General features: G+C 41.1%; 2 protein-coding genes across 28 annotated transcripts in view; one reads left to right on the plus strand and one right to left on the minus strand.

Annotated features, from left to right (window-relative positions):
* The window catches only part of LOC148646745 (NACHT, LRR and PYD domains-containing protein 3-like), a 2,700,574-nt gene that overhangs the window by 2,088,810 nt on the left and 593,384 nt on the right, over positions 1 to 18,380 (minus strand). The gene's annotated exons all lie outside the window — the stretch shown is intronic.
* LOC148646773 (NACHT, LRR and PYD domains-containing protein 3-like) overlaps positions 1 to 18,380 on the plus strand; it is a 305,400-nt gene that overhangs the window by 234,920 nt on the left and 52,100 nt on the right. For 19 of the 27 annotated variants that reach the window (XM_088608570.1, XM_088608567.1, XM_088608568.1 and 16 more), the window contains one exon: positions 5,302 to 5,475. The exons of the other annotated variants lie outside the window; for them this stretch is intronic. In XM_088608570.1, the coding sequence (XP_088464696.1) occupies positions 5,302 to 5,475 (174 nt within the window). The remainder of the gene's footprint in view (positions 1 to 5,301; positions 5,476 to 18,380) is intronic. 27 annotated transcript variants of the gene reach the window in all.

Here is an 18,380-nt window from a genome sequence, read left to right on the forward strand (position 1 = left end):
ACAATAGCTATTCACAGGATTAGACTACGGACAAGTATGTACAATATAATCTTTATCCGTTTTCAACCTCTGCAAAATCTTAATGGTCAGATTTCACTGAGTTACAGCAAGTTTCACCAGCAACACACAGCCAATCTGTCAGTTTTTGTCAAACCAGGAAAAACTGGAGACACAGCAAAGAGGACAGATGTCTCAGTCATGGGATGAGCTTAACTTTCCAACACTGTCCTGTGGACGTCCTTGACACAGAATAATTACACATTTGACTATATATCCTAACATTGTGTTTACATTGTTTATTATTTCCCACAGTGTGTGGAAGATGTAAAAGATGGATGTTAATAAAAACATCTGGTGTTTTTCACAAATAAACGGGGTGTGTCTGACAGGGAGTCGGAGTTGTCAATAGAGAGTTGTCAACAGACGTGTTGCCTCGGTAACCACAGCTGATAGGAAAGAACAGGTTTGTGACAGGGAAGACAGACTAACGGCTGCAGCTACAAACTGATAAGGAGAAGATATGTGAGAACAACAGTCTGGGAAGAGACTGTGAATAGAACAGTGAAAGAACCCCAAAGAGGGGAGAGAAAGGAGAGCTTTAGTCTCGAAGGAGAATAAGGAAATCACAGAAGGGACCAGGAAGAGTGAAATCCTGGAGGGGATTGTGGAGAGCCTACAGAGTTGGAAGATTGAATTACTTAAAGGGACAGCCGCCTGTTTTTGTGTTAGTTATCAGGGCTGTCCAGGAGCCCACTGTATGAGTGTTTAGTGAGTTTGGAGTCAGTGTGTATGTGCCAGCATCTGAGGTGCCACAGAGGGACCCTCCCCCAGATGATAAGGGGTATCAGGTGAGAGAGTTAGGTCTGTCTGGCTGCAAAGCTCTGGTCAAAAGACAGTGGCTGCTGGGCATGGGTCTGAGGTGTACCATCAGCTGTGAATACACAATCTGGGGCATGAGAGTTAGGCACCAAGGAGGTTGTGTATGTTTTTATGACAGAAAGTGTGTTGAGTCTCAGCAGTGGGATGTGATGAAGAGAGATGGTGATTAGGAGCAGAGGGTGTCATCTCCCTGAAAGGGACAAGCCAGACGGTGTGTGAGAGGTGAAGCTTGTTGAGTCCAGGAATCTGCGACAGAAGGACTTGGCTTGGTGAGGGACCTACATTATGATCTCGGAGAAGATCAGATAGAGAAGACAGTGGAGTCAGTGAGTTGGAGACTCGGGACCTGAGAGTTTTAGTACAGATCCCTGTGGTACTCCAATAATTACATCACCTCTGTTTGCTTCATGTTATCTCTGCTCTTTTTTTCTATTTTTTAAATAATTCTTAATTCATGCTTCTCTGCCTGTGATTTGAGAATTCCACAAAAAAGATTAACTTTATTAAAAAATGTTGAAAGTGCAAATACACAGTATCATGCTGTATGCTTTGTGTGTTCATTACTGCTTTTGCTTGTTCAAATAGCAAACAAGTTGGTTATACAAGAACTATCTTCTCTAAATCCCCATCATTGACCTTTTCATGTATGTGATCCTCTAGTTCAGGGGTGCCCAACCTTTTTAATGCAGGATCTACATTTTCATTTGCCAGTCCAGTGTGATCTACCAGTGTGAATTTGAAGCTCTGATATAGGGAAAACAGACTGTGGGCACATCAGCATAATAACGATACCCATCACTAAAATGACAGCAAATAAAAACAAGTGACTCATGCTACAGTGAACAAGTAATCTTCCCTATTTAAGAAAAAAGAATATCCTACCTTAATGTGAGCTTTGGCACTGAGAAGCTTACAACAGAACACTTGTAATTTTTTTGAATGTGTTGACACTGCTGATCATGTTTTATTTTGTCCCTGCAACTCGACATTCAGGTCATTCAGCAGTTCAGTCAAGTCTGTGAGGAATGCTAAATCCAAAAGCCACTGGTTATCCTCTAACTGGGCATATTCACCATGTTTATATGACTTGAGAAACTCTTTGATTTCAGGCAACAGCTGTCTGAACACTTCTCGCCAAAAATGTTTGTTTTCGACATCTCCAAACAGCAAGTCAGTAGTCTCAACAAACGCTTTTTTATTACTTCTCGATCCCTGAACGACTTTTTGTGATGAGCCAGGATGTGGCACACAGAGAATGATGCGATGATTGTATTAGGTCTCGTGAAAACCGACTGCTGCTAGTTGAGATTTTAATTTTTCCACTTTTCTGTAACTCACTTTTAGCGGGAAAGTCCACATCATACGTTTTGTGTGCAGTTTTGAAATGTTGCTTTTCGCGTAGACGCTAGCATTACAGATTTGAATGCGAAAAAATGTTCCCGTTCCTTGTGGTAACGGTGCGTTTTCGGTCTCTTTGTTTCACTGTTTTTGCTCAAATACTCCAACTATCAAATAGGCAATCAAACTTATCAAACTGTTGGCGAATTGATCACAGCAGGTCTGTTTCGCTCCACTACGCACTGTAGTGAATGCAGGGTTAACCAAACTTGTGAAAATCAGGAATTGACTGAGCTGTTTAGTGAATAAGTAAATATTTAAAAACCCCAATTTGTGATTTTTCCAGAATATATCCGAGCAGTTGGTATAATTAGAGGCACAATTGTACCAGACATACTGTACTGTATACTACACCACAGACAATAGAACACACAACACACAAATTACTATGTTTAAGGCCAGTAGCCATATCACTCTGCAACTCACAACTGGCAACCCACTGGAGCTCAGCAGGTGTGAGCCTGGTCAGTACCTGGATGGGAGACCTTCTGTGAAAAACTAAGGTTGCTGCTAGAAGAGGTGTTAGTGGGGCCAGCAAGGGGGTGCTCACCCTGTGGTCCATGTGGGTCCCAATAACCCAGTATAGTGACGGGGACACTAGACTGTAAACAGGCGCTGTCTTTAGGAAAAGACATAATACCGAGGTCCTGACTCTTTGTAGTCATTAAAAATTCCAGGGCGTTTCTCGAAAAGAGGAGGGGTGTAACCTGGTGTCCAGGCCAAATTTCCCATTGGCCCTTACCAATCACAGCTTCCTAATAATCCCCATCTGTGAATTGGCTTCATTCCTCCGCTCTTCTCCCCACTGATAGCTGATGTGGGGTGAGCGTTATGGCGCACTATCATCCAGGTGGGACTGGTAGTGGAGGGGATCCCCATTACCTGTAATCTAAAGTGCTTTGAATGGAGTGTCCAGAAAAGCACTATATAAGTGTAAGCAATTATTAATTATTATTATAAGGGTGTGTGCTCCAGAGGCCTAACATTCTAATCACCCAGAAAGTACTCCTGACTTCTACTGTGTATTAAACTCTTAAATAATTCCTACAGTGGCGAAATAAGAGATTACCTGCCTTCTAAATAAATACAACCTCATTCTCTTCTTCATTGGCTGCAGCGGGTCAGTAAATGGCTGTACATCCCTGGCTGCTCTGATCCTACTATCCTGGACTCGGATTACACTGATGTATGAGGGCACGGTGAAAAACCCAGGTGCCACAAAATAGATATTATACATTGGAGACGTCTCTAATTGAAGTTTCTTTTAGCCAGGAAATGCAAGTTCCTTAAAAACACAGAATAGCAAGCTCTCTCTAGCAAGGTTCAAATACATAGCTCTGGTCAGGTTTTGTCTGGATGATCATCCAGACTCTTTTGACAGTGAAGCCCAACTGTATTAATGTTATCTAAATTCTGGTGAAATTTCCAGATGGATCCCAAGCTAAAAGATTTCCCCTGTGGCCGACAAAGTCTTAGGCAGAATTCTAGTTCATATGGACTCGCTCTTGACTTGCTGTCTTGTATTAAAGTTCAGTTTTCTGGCTCAGACAAAGTGGATGCAGCCACAGATTGAGAGAGCAGGTCAAATAAATAAAGTTCATGAATAAAGTTTGTGGTCTAACAATACCTTTTAAATCCAGTGATCACTGCTGGAGATTAGTTGTGAAAATACACTGATATCCACAATGGAGAATGGAGACAGAACTGGGCCATTACTCATTTTTCACCAGCAGGCTGCACTGAACCAATGTCACCCAGCTACACCACCTGCTGGACATGGACCTGGGCTGCTGGCACTGTGTGGACTAGATGTGAGCTACACTTGGACGGTATTCACTGCAGTATACAGGCAGATATTCATGTCAGATTCTGTCTGCACTTCCTCTCTGAAGTGTAGGATCATCCCCCTGATGTGTCTCTCTTCCCTAGCCTGCTGGGACCTGTAATAGTCTCATACTTTAGGGGAATGGTCTTTAGCTTCAACAGAGGGGAAAACTCTGTCAGACTATGCACTAATCTCAGCTGTCTGCCAATGCACAGCCTGTCCTGGGAAGCCTGTACAGATCACTCTCTAAAGTTGGAAAAGGGGAAACGTGCACACCATCACTGTTGTCCATTAATTTGTGTTTGTTTTGGATCCTAAAGGGTCTATCTATTTCTTCTGTGCTGAGAGTCTTTAGGTGATGTGTGTGTATGCTGTTTATTGCTTCATATTATTGTTACTTCTGTTATAAACATAAGATCACTTTATTAGCCATACACAATTTCTTGCATTAGGAATTCATCTTTTCACATACCCCAGCTTACTCTACATGAGACACAGACACAGAGAGAAGCTGGGGGTCAGAGTGCAGGGTCAGCCATTGTATACCACCCCTGGAGCAATTGGGGCCTTGCTCAGGGGCCCAACAGAGTAGGATTCTTCTGCTAGCCATGGGATATGAACCAGTAACCTTCCAGCCATAGGCACAGGCACAGATCCTTAGCACAGTGTCACTGCTCCGACTCATATAGCATGTATATTTATACATTGTTATAGTTAAAACCCAGGTGTTTTTTTTTAATTCAAATTGTTTATTTTCTTCAAAAGGGAATGCTGTTTTTCTCAGCATATCTACAAATAACAATAAAAAGTCTCCAGTTCACTTACTCCAGTGTTAGACATTTACATTTGGGATTAATAAACCATTTGAAGAATAACAACAACACTGTAACTGATTAAAATAACTATAAGAGGACGACATAATAATAAAATATAATAATAAATGTGAAGCAATTTTTATTATAGTTAAAAGTGAAAGTCTCCCTTCCTGACAGTTTCTTCTCATCTTTCTTCTTCCTTCTGGAACCTAAAATTTGAAGCAGCTGTTATCTACATCATCCTCATCCATGGACACTCTGAGATGGATAATGACATGATGTTGTATATTACTGCTGAGCTGGGTGTTGTAGTGAAGACTTGGAAAGAAAGATGTGGATGAGCTGTGCAGATGTTCAGCTGTGCTCCTGTCTTTTTGTCTGCAGGATGTGGGAATGTGGACTAACAGAGAGATGTTGTGAAGATCTGGCCTCTGCTCTTCAGTCTCAACACTCCAGTCTGAGAGAACTGAATCTGAATAAGAATAACCTGGGGGATTCAGGAGTGAAACTGCTGTCTGCAGCTCTGAGGGATCCCAACTGTAAATTAACAACACTGCAGTAAGTGAACACTGGTGATTTCTTTGTTTTTTGTTTTATGTAGATATTCTGAGACACACAACATTTGCTTTTCACATGCATCAACACCTAGGAAGTACAAAACAAAAAAGTTCTTGGCTCTGGCTTCTTGGTTAATATCTCATTACCGAGAGACTTGACATGCAATCTTTCCCATTTGACCAAATTATTTACACATACAGTATGTATATGTTGTTGATAATTCTGTGGGTAATATTCTCCATGGGATTTAATTAATAGAGTCCTTCTTCATTTGAACACAAGGTCTGTCCAGCTTTAACAAATTTCTAGTGATTTATTTCATGGCTACAGTCCTGACAGTTCTAAAGTAGCTATATTTTTATATTTTTTTAAGTACAGTATCTTTCCCCATTTTATTTTCATGCCAGATATGTTTATGATGTTCCCGGCCATTCTTCCAACAGTTTGTGCCTCCAAATTGATCATATTTAGTTTGCAATCGGTGTTTCTTCCAATATTGAATATGACCTTTCTACTCATTTTCTCTCCACGAATGTGAATTGGTGGATTTATACAGATTTGTATGGTTTTAGATTCTTCAATTACTGTGGAAGTGGCAACTGCCTTCTCATTTGCATCTTACTCTTAACTTATGTATTCCTCCTTTGATTTCTGAAATTGTTCATAAATTTGAAAGGATGTAGCTGTGGTAGTAAAATAGGTTTGTGTTAGTCTCTCATTTTAGAGTCTCAATTAATTCTTCCCAGCTTTCAATTTCCCCAGTGTTTTCTCCTCTCTCTCTGTGCTTGACCTTACCTGTTTGACCACATCTTGGACTGATTCCTGTGCTTTGAACCCTGCATGTTAAACGACTCTCCTTCAGACTCTCTCTGGTGCTTTAATCAGTTCCCCTCAGCTCAACCCCTACCTTTTTGATCACGTCTCTAGTTTCACTTTCTCCTGCCTGCCCTGCTTGCTTCCAGCAGAGCCTGCACCTGGATTCCGTCTCCAGATTACTGCTTCCATCAGATCATTACAGGAGGTATCACACTGCAGCACTGGGCTCAATTCCAGACCTGGGGTGCTATCTGTGTGGAGTTTGTATGTTCTCCCCATGTTTGTGTGGTATTCCTGTTTTCTCCCACAGTCCACAAACATGCTGGCAGGTTAATAGACTTCTGGGAAAGCTGGCACTGGTATGAGTGTGTGCCCTTTGATAGACTGGCATCCTGTACAGGGTTCAGTCTTGTCTCGTGTCCAGTGCTTCCTGGGACAGGCTCTGGGTAACTGTGACCCTGAATTGGATAATTGTTTATTAAAAGTAATGGTGATGGTTTTGTAGCGGCGAGGCTTATTAATAAGGCAGAATTAAGTGTTTCTGAGCTTCCCAAATGAGGCCCCATTTCTCTGTTCATCTCTGTGGTGCAGCCACAGAGAGACCATTAGTGCAGGGTGATTTAAGGTCCTAGGACAGCTCCCAAAGGGGGATGCACTTAGCTAAGCCTGGCTATCATGATCAATGGTCATCCATTGGCGCCTATCTGTCTAGGGAGTGCCAGTTGGACATCTGGACTGCATTACTAAGTGTCAGGACTAAGTGACTCATATCTCACCTTGATCAATCAATCAGGGACTGGTAGGGCCGAGTAACCCACGTGGGACTCTGATGCCCATGGAACTTTCAGTCAATCAATGAGCTGAAGTTCCTCCAGATAAAAACAGGCAACACAGAGAGCCTGAGAGATTCAGATTCAGATTCAGACAAGATTCAACAAGATTCAGTAAGATTCTGGAGAGGATTCTGTGGACTGTTCTAAAGGGAATTCAAAGGAGAATTCCAGGGCAGGACGGCCCAGGAGCAGAAGGCTCCCAAGGGCAGGACATTCTCACAGCGCGCCTCCTGACCATCCTGAGACTCAGCCCGGAAAACCACGGAACGGCCAGTGTGTCCGAGTGCCAGAACTTTCCTTTGTTCTAAGAGTCTAGAGTGGAGGTTGCCAGAGAGTAACCAGCAGCAGGCCTCGTGAACAGGTCGGAACTGTGGACAGCTGAATTACTATTCAGAACTAGCTCTTCATCAGGAACGAACCGGTCCTCTTCCTGACTTGCTGGGACCCACAGTCATCTTTTCTCCTGTCCACAAACTTTGCTAGTTAAAGCCAACAGTGAGCATCAGCAGCGCACCGTCGCAAGCCGCACAGCACAGCCTGGCACGGAGCCAGAGAGCGCAGATTGGACAGCAACAAGCCTGCAACTGTTTCTTTGTGCCCGCAGGAGATCTGAATCCCCAAAGATTGGATGAGTATTCAACTTCACTGCATTACAGCTCGAGAATTCAATTGTTATCCAAACCAGTTGATATCAATTTAATTCCTAAGAGTTATGTACTTGTTTCGAGTATCTAATGTAGAAGTTATAACCAAGTTCATTTACGAAATGATCTAAATGAATGATATACTGAACGTATGTCCTCTTGATATGTGTAACACTTTGTAACTGACTGAATATATACCTTTTGTATTCTGATAACCCTCTCGATAAGATCTGTTAGGTTTATATGCATATTCTATGTATTAATAAATGTATCCTCGTGTATTAGTACCTGTGTGTGTGCGTTGTTTGAGTTATGTCGCATGGTTGGATTCTAAAGCCATCAAAAGAATCAACTTTGTGATTTACTGCTACAATTAATAATTGTCTCAGTAAATGCCCAAACCCTACAGAACTGGTGCCTTCAGAGAGCCACTATGATTACATATTTGGCGTCCCTGAACCGGTTTTCCCTACAGTTTTCAATTGCTACACTGCCGTCTGCAAATTTCCTGAAAATATAAACTCATAATTGATTTATTCCATGCTGAAAAGAGATGCGGTTTCGCAGCCGAAGTTTTGTATTTTCTCACCTCTCTTTTCAGCCTTGAATAAACCTATTTCTTGTTCCTTTGCAGACTACACATGCTGACGCAGCTACCCACCTAACTAGTATAAACTCATCCATGTAATGTTAGATATAGTCAAATTTCAGAGCAAACGTCAGTCTAGATTTATTTGGGAGGGAAGAAAACCTCAGGTAAAACCTATACCACTTGAACTCTCCCAAATCTAGTCTTACTTCTGTGCAGTTCAGCTTAAAGCTCCAACAACCTGAGTGACAGCTCCCCAGCAAAATGATGAAGAGGGATTTGTCTCACTTAAAACTTATGTCTTGCACCTAATATAACTCAAAGCATTTTCAAAATAAATAAATTCTGCAATTTAAATACAAAAATCACATACAAAAATGTATTATGAAAAAACAACTAAAGAAAGGAATAGTCATTTTGAGGGCTCAAGAGAAATAGCATTAGACCTGACTTTAAACCATATAACATAAACGTTTTAGAAATGGTCATTGAGGGACATTGTCTGGAACAAGACAGAAATCCTGAAAGTACCTTCATTCTTGCTGTCTTAATTCTTCCTAAGAATGAGACAGGCAGCAGTTTTCATCTATCGAAGTCTTGCTTCAGCTGGTTTTCTAGCACTTCTTAATTACATGTTAATATGTTGTCTAGGTTTCAGGGTATTTTAATTGCTAAACATATTATTTTATCAAAATTGTATTTCAAGTTGCAATTTTTTTTATCTTCAGGGATAGCATTGCTTCAGAATTTGCATTTTTAATTTGTATCATGAAATGGTGCTGTAGTCTGTGATTACATTTGTGAGAACAGGAAAAAATGTTGAATTTCTGTTGTATATAATAACATCATCTTTATAAAGAGCCTGATTGTGTGTTCCTCCTGCTATATCTCCTCCCTCTGTATCCTTCTGTTGTCTTATACTCTGAGAGAATAAATCAGTGGTGACAAGCATCTCCTCCTCTCGTTTCCTGTATAAATACAAAAGTCTGTTATACCCTGTCAAATTATTTTTCGGGATCCAGACTTTTTTCATTTCAGTTTTCAGTTTTTGTGTTTAAAGATACAGTTTAGTCTAGCCCAATAAGACCTACAACAAAATAGTCAAATTCTCCCTGGAATGATGTCCTCTCAAACATTTTATAATATCTCTGGAATTACAAATGTAATTATACAGTAGAAGTGTACAGTATACAGTAGAGTCCTTAGATTTCTTATATGTCTTACCGTGTCTTCTCACCAGACAGAAATATCTAGGACAAACAAATAAACATATTTTGTTTTCAATTTTCCAAGATCAATTTTTCAGGTTGTGGCCCTGTCAGCCAGCTGAAAATGCTTGTAGACATTAACCCATGTGCACTAGTTTGGATTAAACATTGAGACTTTTGTTACGCACCAAGAAAGTCTAGGGGTATATGGAGTGTGACATTAAGGGAATTTCAGGTGTGCAGGGAGAAATCTTTGGTGTAGGGAAAAGATAGTTGTAATGAATTATAATAGGTAAACAGGAGTGAAATATGTACAATTTGAATAGGTGACTGGTATTGGAGAAGAGGAAATATGAGTGGTGCCAAAGGAATGAAAATAACAAACAAAATGGAGCTGGGTAATAAAGTGAGGGGAAGCTGACCTAACTACAAAACCTGACACACTCGGTCTTCGGCGTCGTCTAACGCCCTACCCAACTTCACCAACTACCCAAACCATACAAGACAAAAGGCACTCATCCCATACTAAACTAGTATTTCTAATAATACAAAGACCAACTACGTATGCTCAGTGTTACCCGACAACATTAACTAACCCTTTACACAAAAGTTCACACAAATACAAATACAAAAAGTGAGCTATGGATACAAATAAGGGAAAACGAGAGTAGACACAAGGAATAGGGTACAAAAGAGCACAGAGGTTGATATAACCTGTTTGGGCAAGGTATGGCCAAATAAAGAATAAACACAAACAAATGAAAGTACAAGGAGGAGACGAACACAAACCAACAAAGCCGAAGCTATACGGAAACAAACACACAAAGCAAAACGAATGAAAACGAAGAGAGACAAAGCCGAAGCGAAACGAACCCTAAGTTGAACCTAGCAGAACCGAAGTTGAGCAAAAGGCCGCTTTATTCTGAAAATCTCAAGTTAAATACAGAAGAAGTTGAGTTGTGATCGGTCAAGAAGCTGATTACGAATGATAATATGGCGACAATGGTGTAATGATGGACCAATGCGGGGGGTATCTGAATACAGGAAGTGGAAAAAAAACAAAACATACGGAAACACACGGGGACGTAACAGTTGAACATTGAAAATTCTACATAATTTTTGTGAAGACAGGATTTGGAATGATAATCTTCACATACCCAGATTTTTAAAAAATATATTAAAAATCTTAAAAGCTATAATAGCTATTGTAATTACTATATAATCCTCTAGGGAGAAGTTTTAATTGCTTTTTTGCACTGCCAGCTTATTAGCAGGGTGAGTTGTTAATAATAGATGACCCCTGGTTGCTAAGTAAACAATCCAGTTGCTGAGGGTTTTTTTTCTCCCCTGAATCGTGATAACAGAGACAGTGACATCTCCTAGGGCTCTGAATGGTCAATAATGAATGAATGACAGCAGCTGGAACCAGACCCCCCTTTTTTCAGACTTTTCAGAAAAGTGGTCAGCCAAACAAATTTACTCTTTCAGTTTTCATTGACCCAGTGGTTTAGCAGGTACAGATGCAGCCATTCAAAAGGCACGGTAAAACCCCATACTGCGGCAAATAATCTGCGGCACGTGATTGGCTGGCCAAAATGACTGACAGGGGCACTCGTGGTGCATTGGTTGGTAGTGAAAAGATTTAATAATTTAATTTCTTTACTGTGCACATATTTATCCACTTAATATTGAATATGTATATGGAATTTTACAACTAAAGGGAAATTTTAGTAGCCGAGCATAAAAAGAAGAGGAGCATAACGCTTCTGAGGGTCCTAAATGAGATTAATTTAGGAACATTAACATTATGTAAACTGTACTGTATATGGCTTGTATTGGTAGTTTAAAGAAAAAATACACACCAGTATTCCATTTCTCCCTAAACATTTTAAGCATCAAAGTCTTACATATGGTTATTTGTATGTGCTCCTTCTGACCATATTACGTTTTTTTTGTAACACATACGGCCACCAGTGAGTGTGTAAGAGCCGGCTTACCAGAGCGGTGATGTCACTGCCCTTCCCTGTAATAGCAGGGCCCACAGCTGCAGGACTGATGGGAGATCTTCCTTTGGCTCAAGTGGCTGGGTCCCTGTTGAGCTATGCTGGCAGCCTGGGTTTGAGTCCCTGACAGTGGGGGGCTGTCCTAAGTGGCAACGGCAAGGGCACCCACCTGAACCCCGAAGTGTTACATTGGTGTTAGAGTGGGATAGGATAGCCCTTCACCGAGGTCGGCGAGTTAAGTGGGGGAGAGTGTAATGCATACAGAGCCACCAGTGAGTGTGTAAGAGCTGGCTTGCCAGAGTGGTGACGTCACTGCCCTTCCCTGTAATAGCAGGGCCCACAGCCGCAAGGCTGATGGGAGATCTTCCCTTAACTCAAGCAGCTGGGTCCCTGTTGAGCTACGCCGGCGGCCCGGGTTCGAGTCCCCGACGGTGGGGGGCCAACCAGAACACCGTAGTGTTACAATATACTTTGTGAAAAGTGATAGTTTTAACCTTTTCTGTGAATACGCTCGTTATCAGAGTAAACAAAAGCATGCTTTTAGAATTTGATTAATAGGGAATATAATATGGAATCGCATATCTAAAGAAATTAATAACAATATAATTATATTAATGTACTGTAGCACAAACAGTAGTATAAGACTTTCTATTGATATGTGTACAGCTGTTTTAGAACTTGCGACATGACTGCATCTGTGGTGTGATGGCTTAAGTAACTGACTTTTAAGACTGAGGTTGGGTGTTCAAATCCAGCTATTGTTATGAGTTTTCTTTTAACAAATAAACATTTAGTTGAAAAACTAAAATAGCAAATATTACGGACACTATACTGACATGTTTTATATTCCTAAATATCACAGCATGTACCGCAGGGTGTAGGGCACAAACCCACGTGAGCCCGAAAATCCTACATTAATGTAGGGCATTTGCCCGGCGCTGCGGCCGAAGAGAGCCCGGCTGGGGTACACGGTGAGGGGCGGGACGGGAGTGGTAGTGGTCAGGGCGGGGATTAGGAAAGCCGCTGACCAGTGCAGCTGACCCACGGTGAAACGCGCGTACAGTCCGGGGAGATTGTCCGTTTTCATGTAAATAGTTCCCTGGTTTCGCACCCCTGTATTTTGCTCTCTCTCTTTTCAATTCAAGGTGCTTTATTAGCATGACCGATGGGTACAATCAGTGTTGCCAAAGCAAATGAAAGTAATGATATTTACATTAAACAAAACAAAAAAAATAGAAGTAAAATAAAATCTACAGACATATTACAGACATTTACAACAAAGACATATTATAAAATATTGACATATACTTGTAGTGTGCTCTCTGAAGGCACCAGTTCTGTAGGGTTTGGGCATTTACTGGGACAATTATTAATTGTAGCAGTAAATCACAAAATTGATTCTTTTGATGGCTTTAGAATCCAACCATGCGATATAACTCAAACAACGCACACACACAGGTACTTATACACGAGGATACATTTATTAAAACATAGAATATGCATGTAAACCTAACAGATCTTATCGAGAGGGTTATCAGAATACAAAAGGTATATATTCAGTCAGTTACAAAGTGTTACACATATCAAGAGGACATACGTTCAGTATATCATTCATTTAGACCGTTTCGTAAATGAACTTGGTTATAACTTCTACATTAGATACTCAAAACAAGTACATAACTCTTAGGAATTAAATTGATATCAACTGGTTGGGATAACATTTGAATTCTCGAGCTGTAATGCATTGAAGTCGAATACTCATCCAATCTCTGAGGATTCAGATCTCCTGCGGGCACAAAGAAACAGTTGCAGGCTGTTGCTGTCCAATCCGCGCTCTCTGGCTCAGTGCCAGGCTGTGCTGTGCGGTTTGCGACGGTGCGCTGCTGATGCTCACTGACCGGCAAGTTAGTGTTGGCTTTAACTAGCACAGTTTGCGCACAGGATAAAAGATGACTGTGAGACCCAGCAAGTCAGGAAGAGGACCAGTTCGTTCCTGATGAAGAGCTAGTTCTGAATAGTGATTCAGCTGTCCACAGTTCCAACCTGTTCACGAGGCCTGCTGCTGATGCTAACCTTGGGTGGATCCTCTGGTTACTCTCTGGCAACCTCCGCTCTAGACTCTTAGAACAAAGGAAAGTTCTGGCACTCGGACACACTGGCCATTCCGTGGTTGTCCGGGCTGAGTCTCAGGCGCGCTGCGAGAATGTCCTGCCCTTGGGAGCCTTCTGCTCCTGGGCCGTCCTGCCCTGGAATTCTCCTTTGAATTCCCTTTAGAATTGTCTTTCGAAAAAGTTCACAGAATTCTCTCAGGCCCTCTCTGTTGCCTGTTTTTACCTGGAGGAACTTCAGCTCGTTCATTGGCTGAAAGTTCCATGGGCATCAGAGTCCCACGTGGGTTACTCGGCCCTACCAGTCCCTGATTGGTTGATCAAGGTGAGATATGAGTCACTTACTCCTGACACCTAGGAATGCAGTCCAGATGTCCATCTGGCACTCCCTAGACAGATAGGCGCCAATGGATGACCATTGATCATGATAGCCAGGCTTTGCTAAGTGCATCCCCTTTTGGGAGCTGTCCCTTATCAAAAGAAAACATCTTTAAATCAGCCTGCATGAATAGCTTCTCTGTGGTGCAGCCATGAACAGAGAGATGGGGCCTCATTTGGGAAAGCACCGCAACACTTAATTCTGTCTTATTAACAAGCATTGCCGCTACATACTGTAGGCGGCTGGAGTATTATTGGGAGACAGGCTCACTGTTCCTCAGGCTGTGACAGGAGATCACATACTGGGCTGCCAGTTCCACTGAGTTCCCTCCTCCCTCTCCCAGTAGGATTGGGACCCGTTGTGATTCTGGCAGGTGTGGGAACTCTGGGATTAGATTTCTGAATTTCGGGAAGAATGTTTCTCTAATCCCAGAGTATCTGTCATAGTGCAGTAGGAAGTGCACATCTGTCTCTATTTCTCCCAGCTGGCAGTGGGAGCACAGCATGTCCTCTCTGGGCAGCCAGGTCTGCCTGTGTCGCCCAGTTTCTATGCCCAGGCTGTGGTCACTGAGCCTGTACTTCGTCAGGGTCTGTTTCTGTTTGTTGTTTCTTATTTTGGTCAAATATTCAGCTAGTGTGTATTGTCTGTTTAGGGTTCTGTAGCATATGTTGTGTTTGTGTGTGTGTGTCCCAGTGTGTGAGATATTGCTGTTTGATCTGTGCTGTGATGTGGTTGAGTCTGGGTTGTGGTGCTCTAGCAGTGCTGTCCTGAGACAAGCTGGTTAGTGTCGGTGTGGCTCGGGTCAGTGAGCCTCATGACCAGCTGGCTTAGGGGGCTCTGTTTTGGGCTCAGCTCTTGACTCAGCAGGGCTTTGTGTTGGTAGGAATTTTGGTCACTGTTTTTTAGGTGTAGCCAATACTTTAATATTCTTTTCTGTATGTTTATCAATAGTGGGTACTGGCCTAATTCGGCCCTGCACCCGTTGTTAGTTGTTTTTCTCTGCACACGGAGGATGTTTCTACAGATCTCCATGTGCAGAGTTTCTGTGGGGTGTTTGTCCCATTGAGTGTAATCCTGGTCTGTGAGGGGACCCCACACTTCACTGCCATATAGGGCAATGGGTTGGATTACACTTTCAAATATTTGGAGCCAGATTCTTGTTGGTGGGTTGATGTTCAAGAGCCTCCTTCTTATTGCGTAGAAAGCCCTGAGTGCCTTCTCTCTCAGTGCCTTCACTGCCAGGTCAAAACTCCCAGAAGAGCTGATGGTGAGACCGAGATATGTGTAGCTGGATGTGTGCTCCAATGTGTTGTTGTTAAGTATGAATTTGTACCTGTTTCCCTGAGGTCTGGCTTTCTTCTGGAAAACCATAACTCTGGTCTTGTCCAGATTGACTGTCAGTGCCCAGGTCTGACAGTACTGCTCCAGCAGTGCCAGGTTCTGCTGCAGCCCCTTTTCTCTCTCGCTCACTCTCTCTTGTGCTCGTTCTCTCTCTCTCGGCTGGCGTGCGGGAGTGCTGGCTGGCTGGTTGTGCCGAAAAGAAATAAAACGCCGTTTTTCACTCCACAAAGTCTGAGTCTCTGTGTCCGACCTCACTGAACCCGAATTTACTACATTATTAATAATGTCTTCCATGTCGCATTAACATTGGAATGTTCCTTTTTTACAAGTTTAAAAGGGGGCGATACACAAGTGTCACCTCTTTAACTCTTCTGTTAACAAAGAAATTTCAAAAGAGCCTCACAACATTGTCCAATAATACTCTTCTTGTGTCTAATTTTTAGTTTAGCAGGATTTAAGCTACAGTATATGAATATAATTATATTGTTATTAATTTCTATAGATGTGCGATTCCATAATATATTCCCTATTAATCAAATTCTAAAAATGTCTATATAGTGTCCAGAATATTTGCTATTTTAGGTTTTCAATGAAGCCTTTCAATGGCTTGAGGCGTCTGTTAAATTGCCCCACTGGATACATTGTTTGTAAAGAAACCGGTTTTACAACTCTTTTCCTCCCCCTCTTCATTTTCAAAGTAGAATAGGCGAACCTTCCAATGAAAGACATCCCCCTTCCCCCCACGGACAGACTGACAAATGTTTTATTAGAAAAAGAGATTCACAACACAAAGCTGTGCCGGTCGTCTGTGTAAAAGAATCAGTTTGAACATCATGGGTGTTTTTAATAAGCTGAAGCAACTCTGCGACAAAATATACACTTAGCTCAACCAGACAGGTCATCCTGCTACCAACATTGAATAAAATAATAATAATTTTATGTGTTGCAAAAAACTGACTTACCTAAACAAAATATATTTACAAATCCTTTCACCTAATCCATTTCTAAAACTTTTTGCTCATGTGCATTTTTGGATTTTTTACACCTCTAGCACTTTAACATCCTAAATTTTAAGGATTTAATTTGAATAAAACTATCACTTTTCTCACAAAGTATATAAACGTACAGTAATATGGTCAGAAGGAGCACGTAAAAACGTTTCTGAAATAACCACATATTAGACTTTGATGATTAAAATGTTTAGGGAGAAATGGAATACCGGTGTGTATTTTTTCTTTAAACTACCAATACCAGCCATAAACAGTACAGTTAACATAATATGTTTATGTTCCTAAATTAATATAGTTTATGAGCATGTGAAAGGCATGGTGAATTGGAGATTCTCAAAACTTACTTTGTATGATTGGAAACGAATATGTGATCGGATCAACGAAATGCTGTGGTGTTACTTTTTGTCAATGAAAAAATAAAGTCTTCTCGTTTACAAAGATGGTTACAAAGGAAGTGGACCAGAGTAATATTTTGAGTTTACAGGTTGTCCAAGGTCATTCATTAGTAATACTATTAGTAATATCTTCGTAAAGACTTTGATGCATAAAATATTTCTGCATAATTAAAATTTTTATGATAAAGGTGGTAGGTTGTGTACTTTTGTCCAACTGAGCAATCTTGCTTTTATAACATATACCAACTTTTTAATGTTTAATGATTAACATGCTGTAATACAGAGTTTAAAATTAAAAGTCTAAAGAGTATATAACATAAATTCTTAATTAAATAAACATTGTCCCTCAGCAGTGATCGGAATTTGAAACCAGGTGTTTTTTGGTGATAGCTCAAATGCTGTATATGAGAGGTTAAGGTTTATTAGCTCCAGCTGGCGGTTTTACAAGGTGATTCCGGATACTATTAACATAATCTAATCGCATGCGGTAAAATGCGGTATGACGCGTTAAGGCGCGTTTTGATACAACACTCCCACTGCGTTGTACCACAGCATACCCAGCTCGTTTTGAATTGCTGCATCTGTATGTATATGTTGTTGTTGATTTATAATTCTGTGGGTAATATTCTCCATGAGATTTCATTCATAGAGTCCGTCTTCATTTGAACACAAGGTCTGTCCAGCTTCAACCAGTTTCTAGTCATTTATTTCATGGCTGCAGTATCTTTCTGCCTCTGAAGGCTGTTTATCTGGTGTTTGTCCCAGAAGAAAAATGACTCCTAAAGAGAATTTTTTATATTTCTTCAAGAATCTTTATTATTAATAAATAAGAATTTATCTTCATACCAAAAGGTGTTTATAATATGCCAGCGTTCCTCGCAATTCTTCCAACAGTTTGTGCTTCCAAATTTATCATATTTTTCTTGTAATTGGTATTTCTTCCAATATTTAATGTGAACTTTTCACTCACATTCCCTCCATGAATGTGAATTGGTGGATTTATACAGATTTGAACGGTTTTAGATTCTTCAATTGCTATGGAGGTGCCAACCTCCTTTTCTCACCTGCGATTTACTCTTGTATTCCTCCTGTATTTTGATATTTTATATACATCTGGAAGGATGTAGCTGTGGAAATAAGTTCGGTATGCAAAATGCAAGAATCTCCTTGTTTTGTTCCCTGTATGAATTAAAGGTGTCTGACAGAATACCACCAACCTGTTCCTCTGCATTTGGTTGCTTTTACATTGCATGTAGCCAAACAATAAAACCATTATGAAAATCCTGCAAGTTTCAAATTGGCTCTGTGGCTAAGGATCTGTGCCTGTGCTTGGAAGGTTGCTGGTTCAAATCCTGCAGCCGGCAGAGGAATCCTACTAAGTTGGGCCCCTGAGCAAGGCCCTTAACCCCAACTGCTCCAGGGTTGCCGTACAATGGCAGACCCTGTGCTCTGACCCCAAGCTTCTCTCCTTGTCTGTGTCTCAAGGAGGAAAGCTAGGGTATGTGAAAAGATGAATTCCTAATGCAAGAAATTGTATAGGGCTAATAAAGAAACATTATCATTATCAAAAGGCTGTAGT

This window comes from Lepisosteus platostomus, chromosome 16, assembly GCF_059453375.1.
Source record: "Lepisosteus platostomus isolate fLepPlt1 chromosome 16, fLepPlt1.hap1, whole genome shotgun sequence".
In the NCBI taxonomy this organism is placed as follows: Eukaryota; Metazoa; Chordata; class Actinopteri; order Semionotiformes; family Lepisosteidae; genus Lepisosteus; species Lepisosteus platostomus.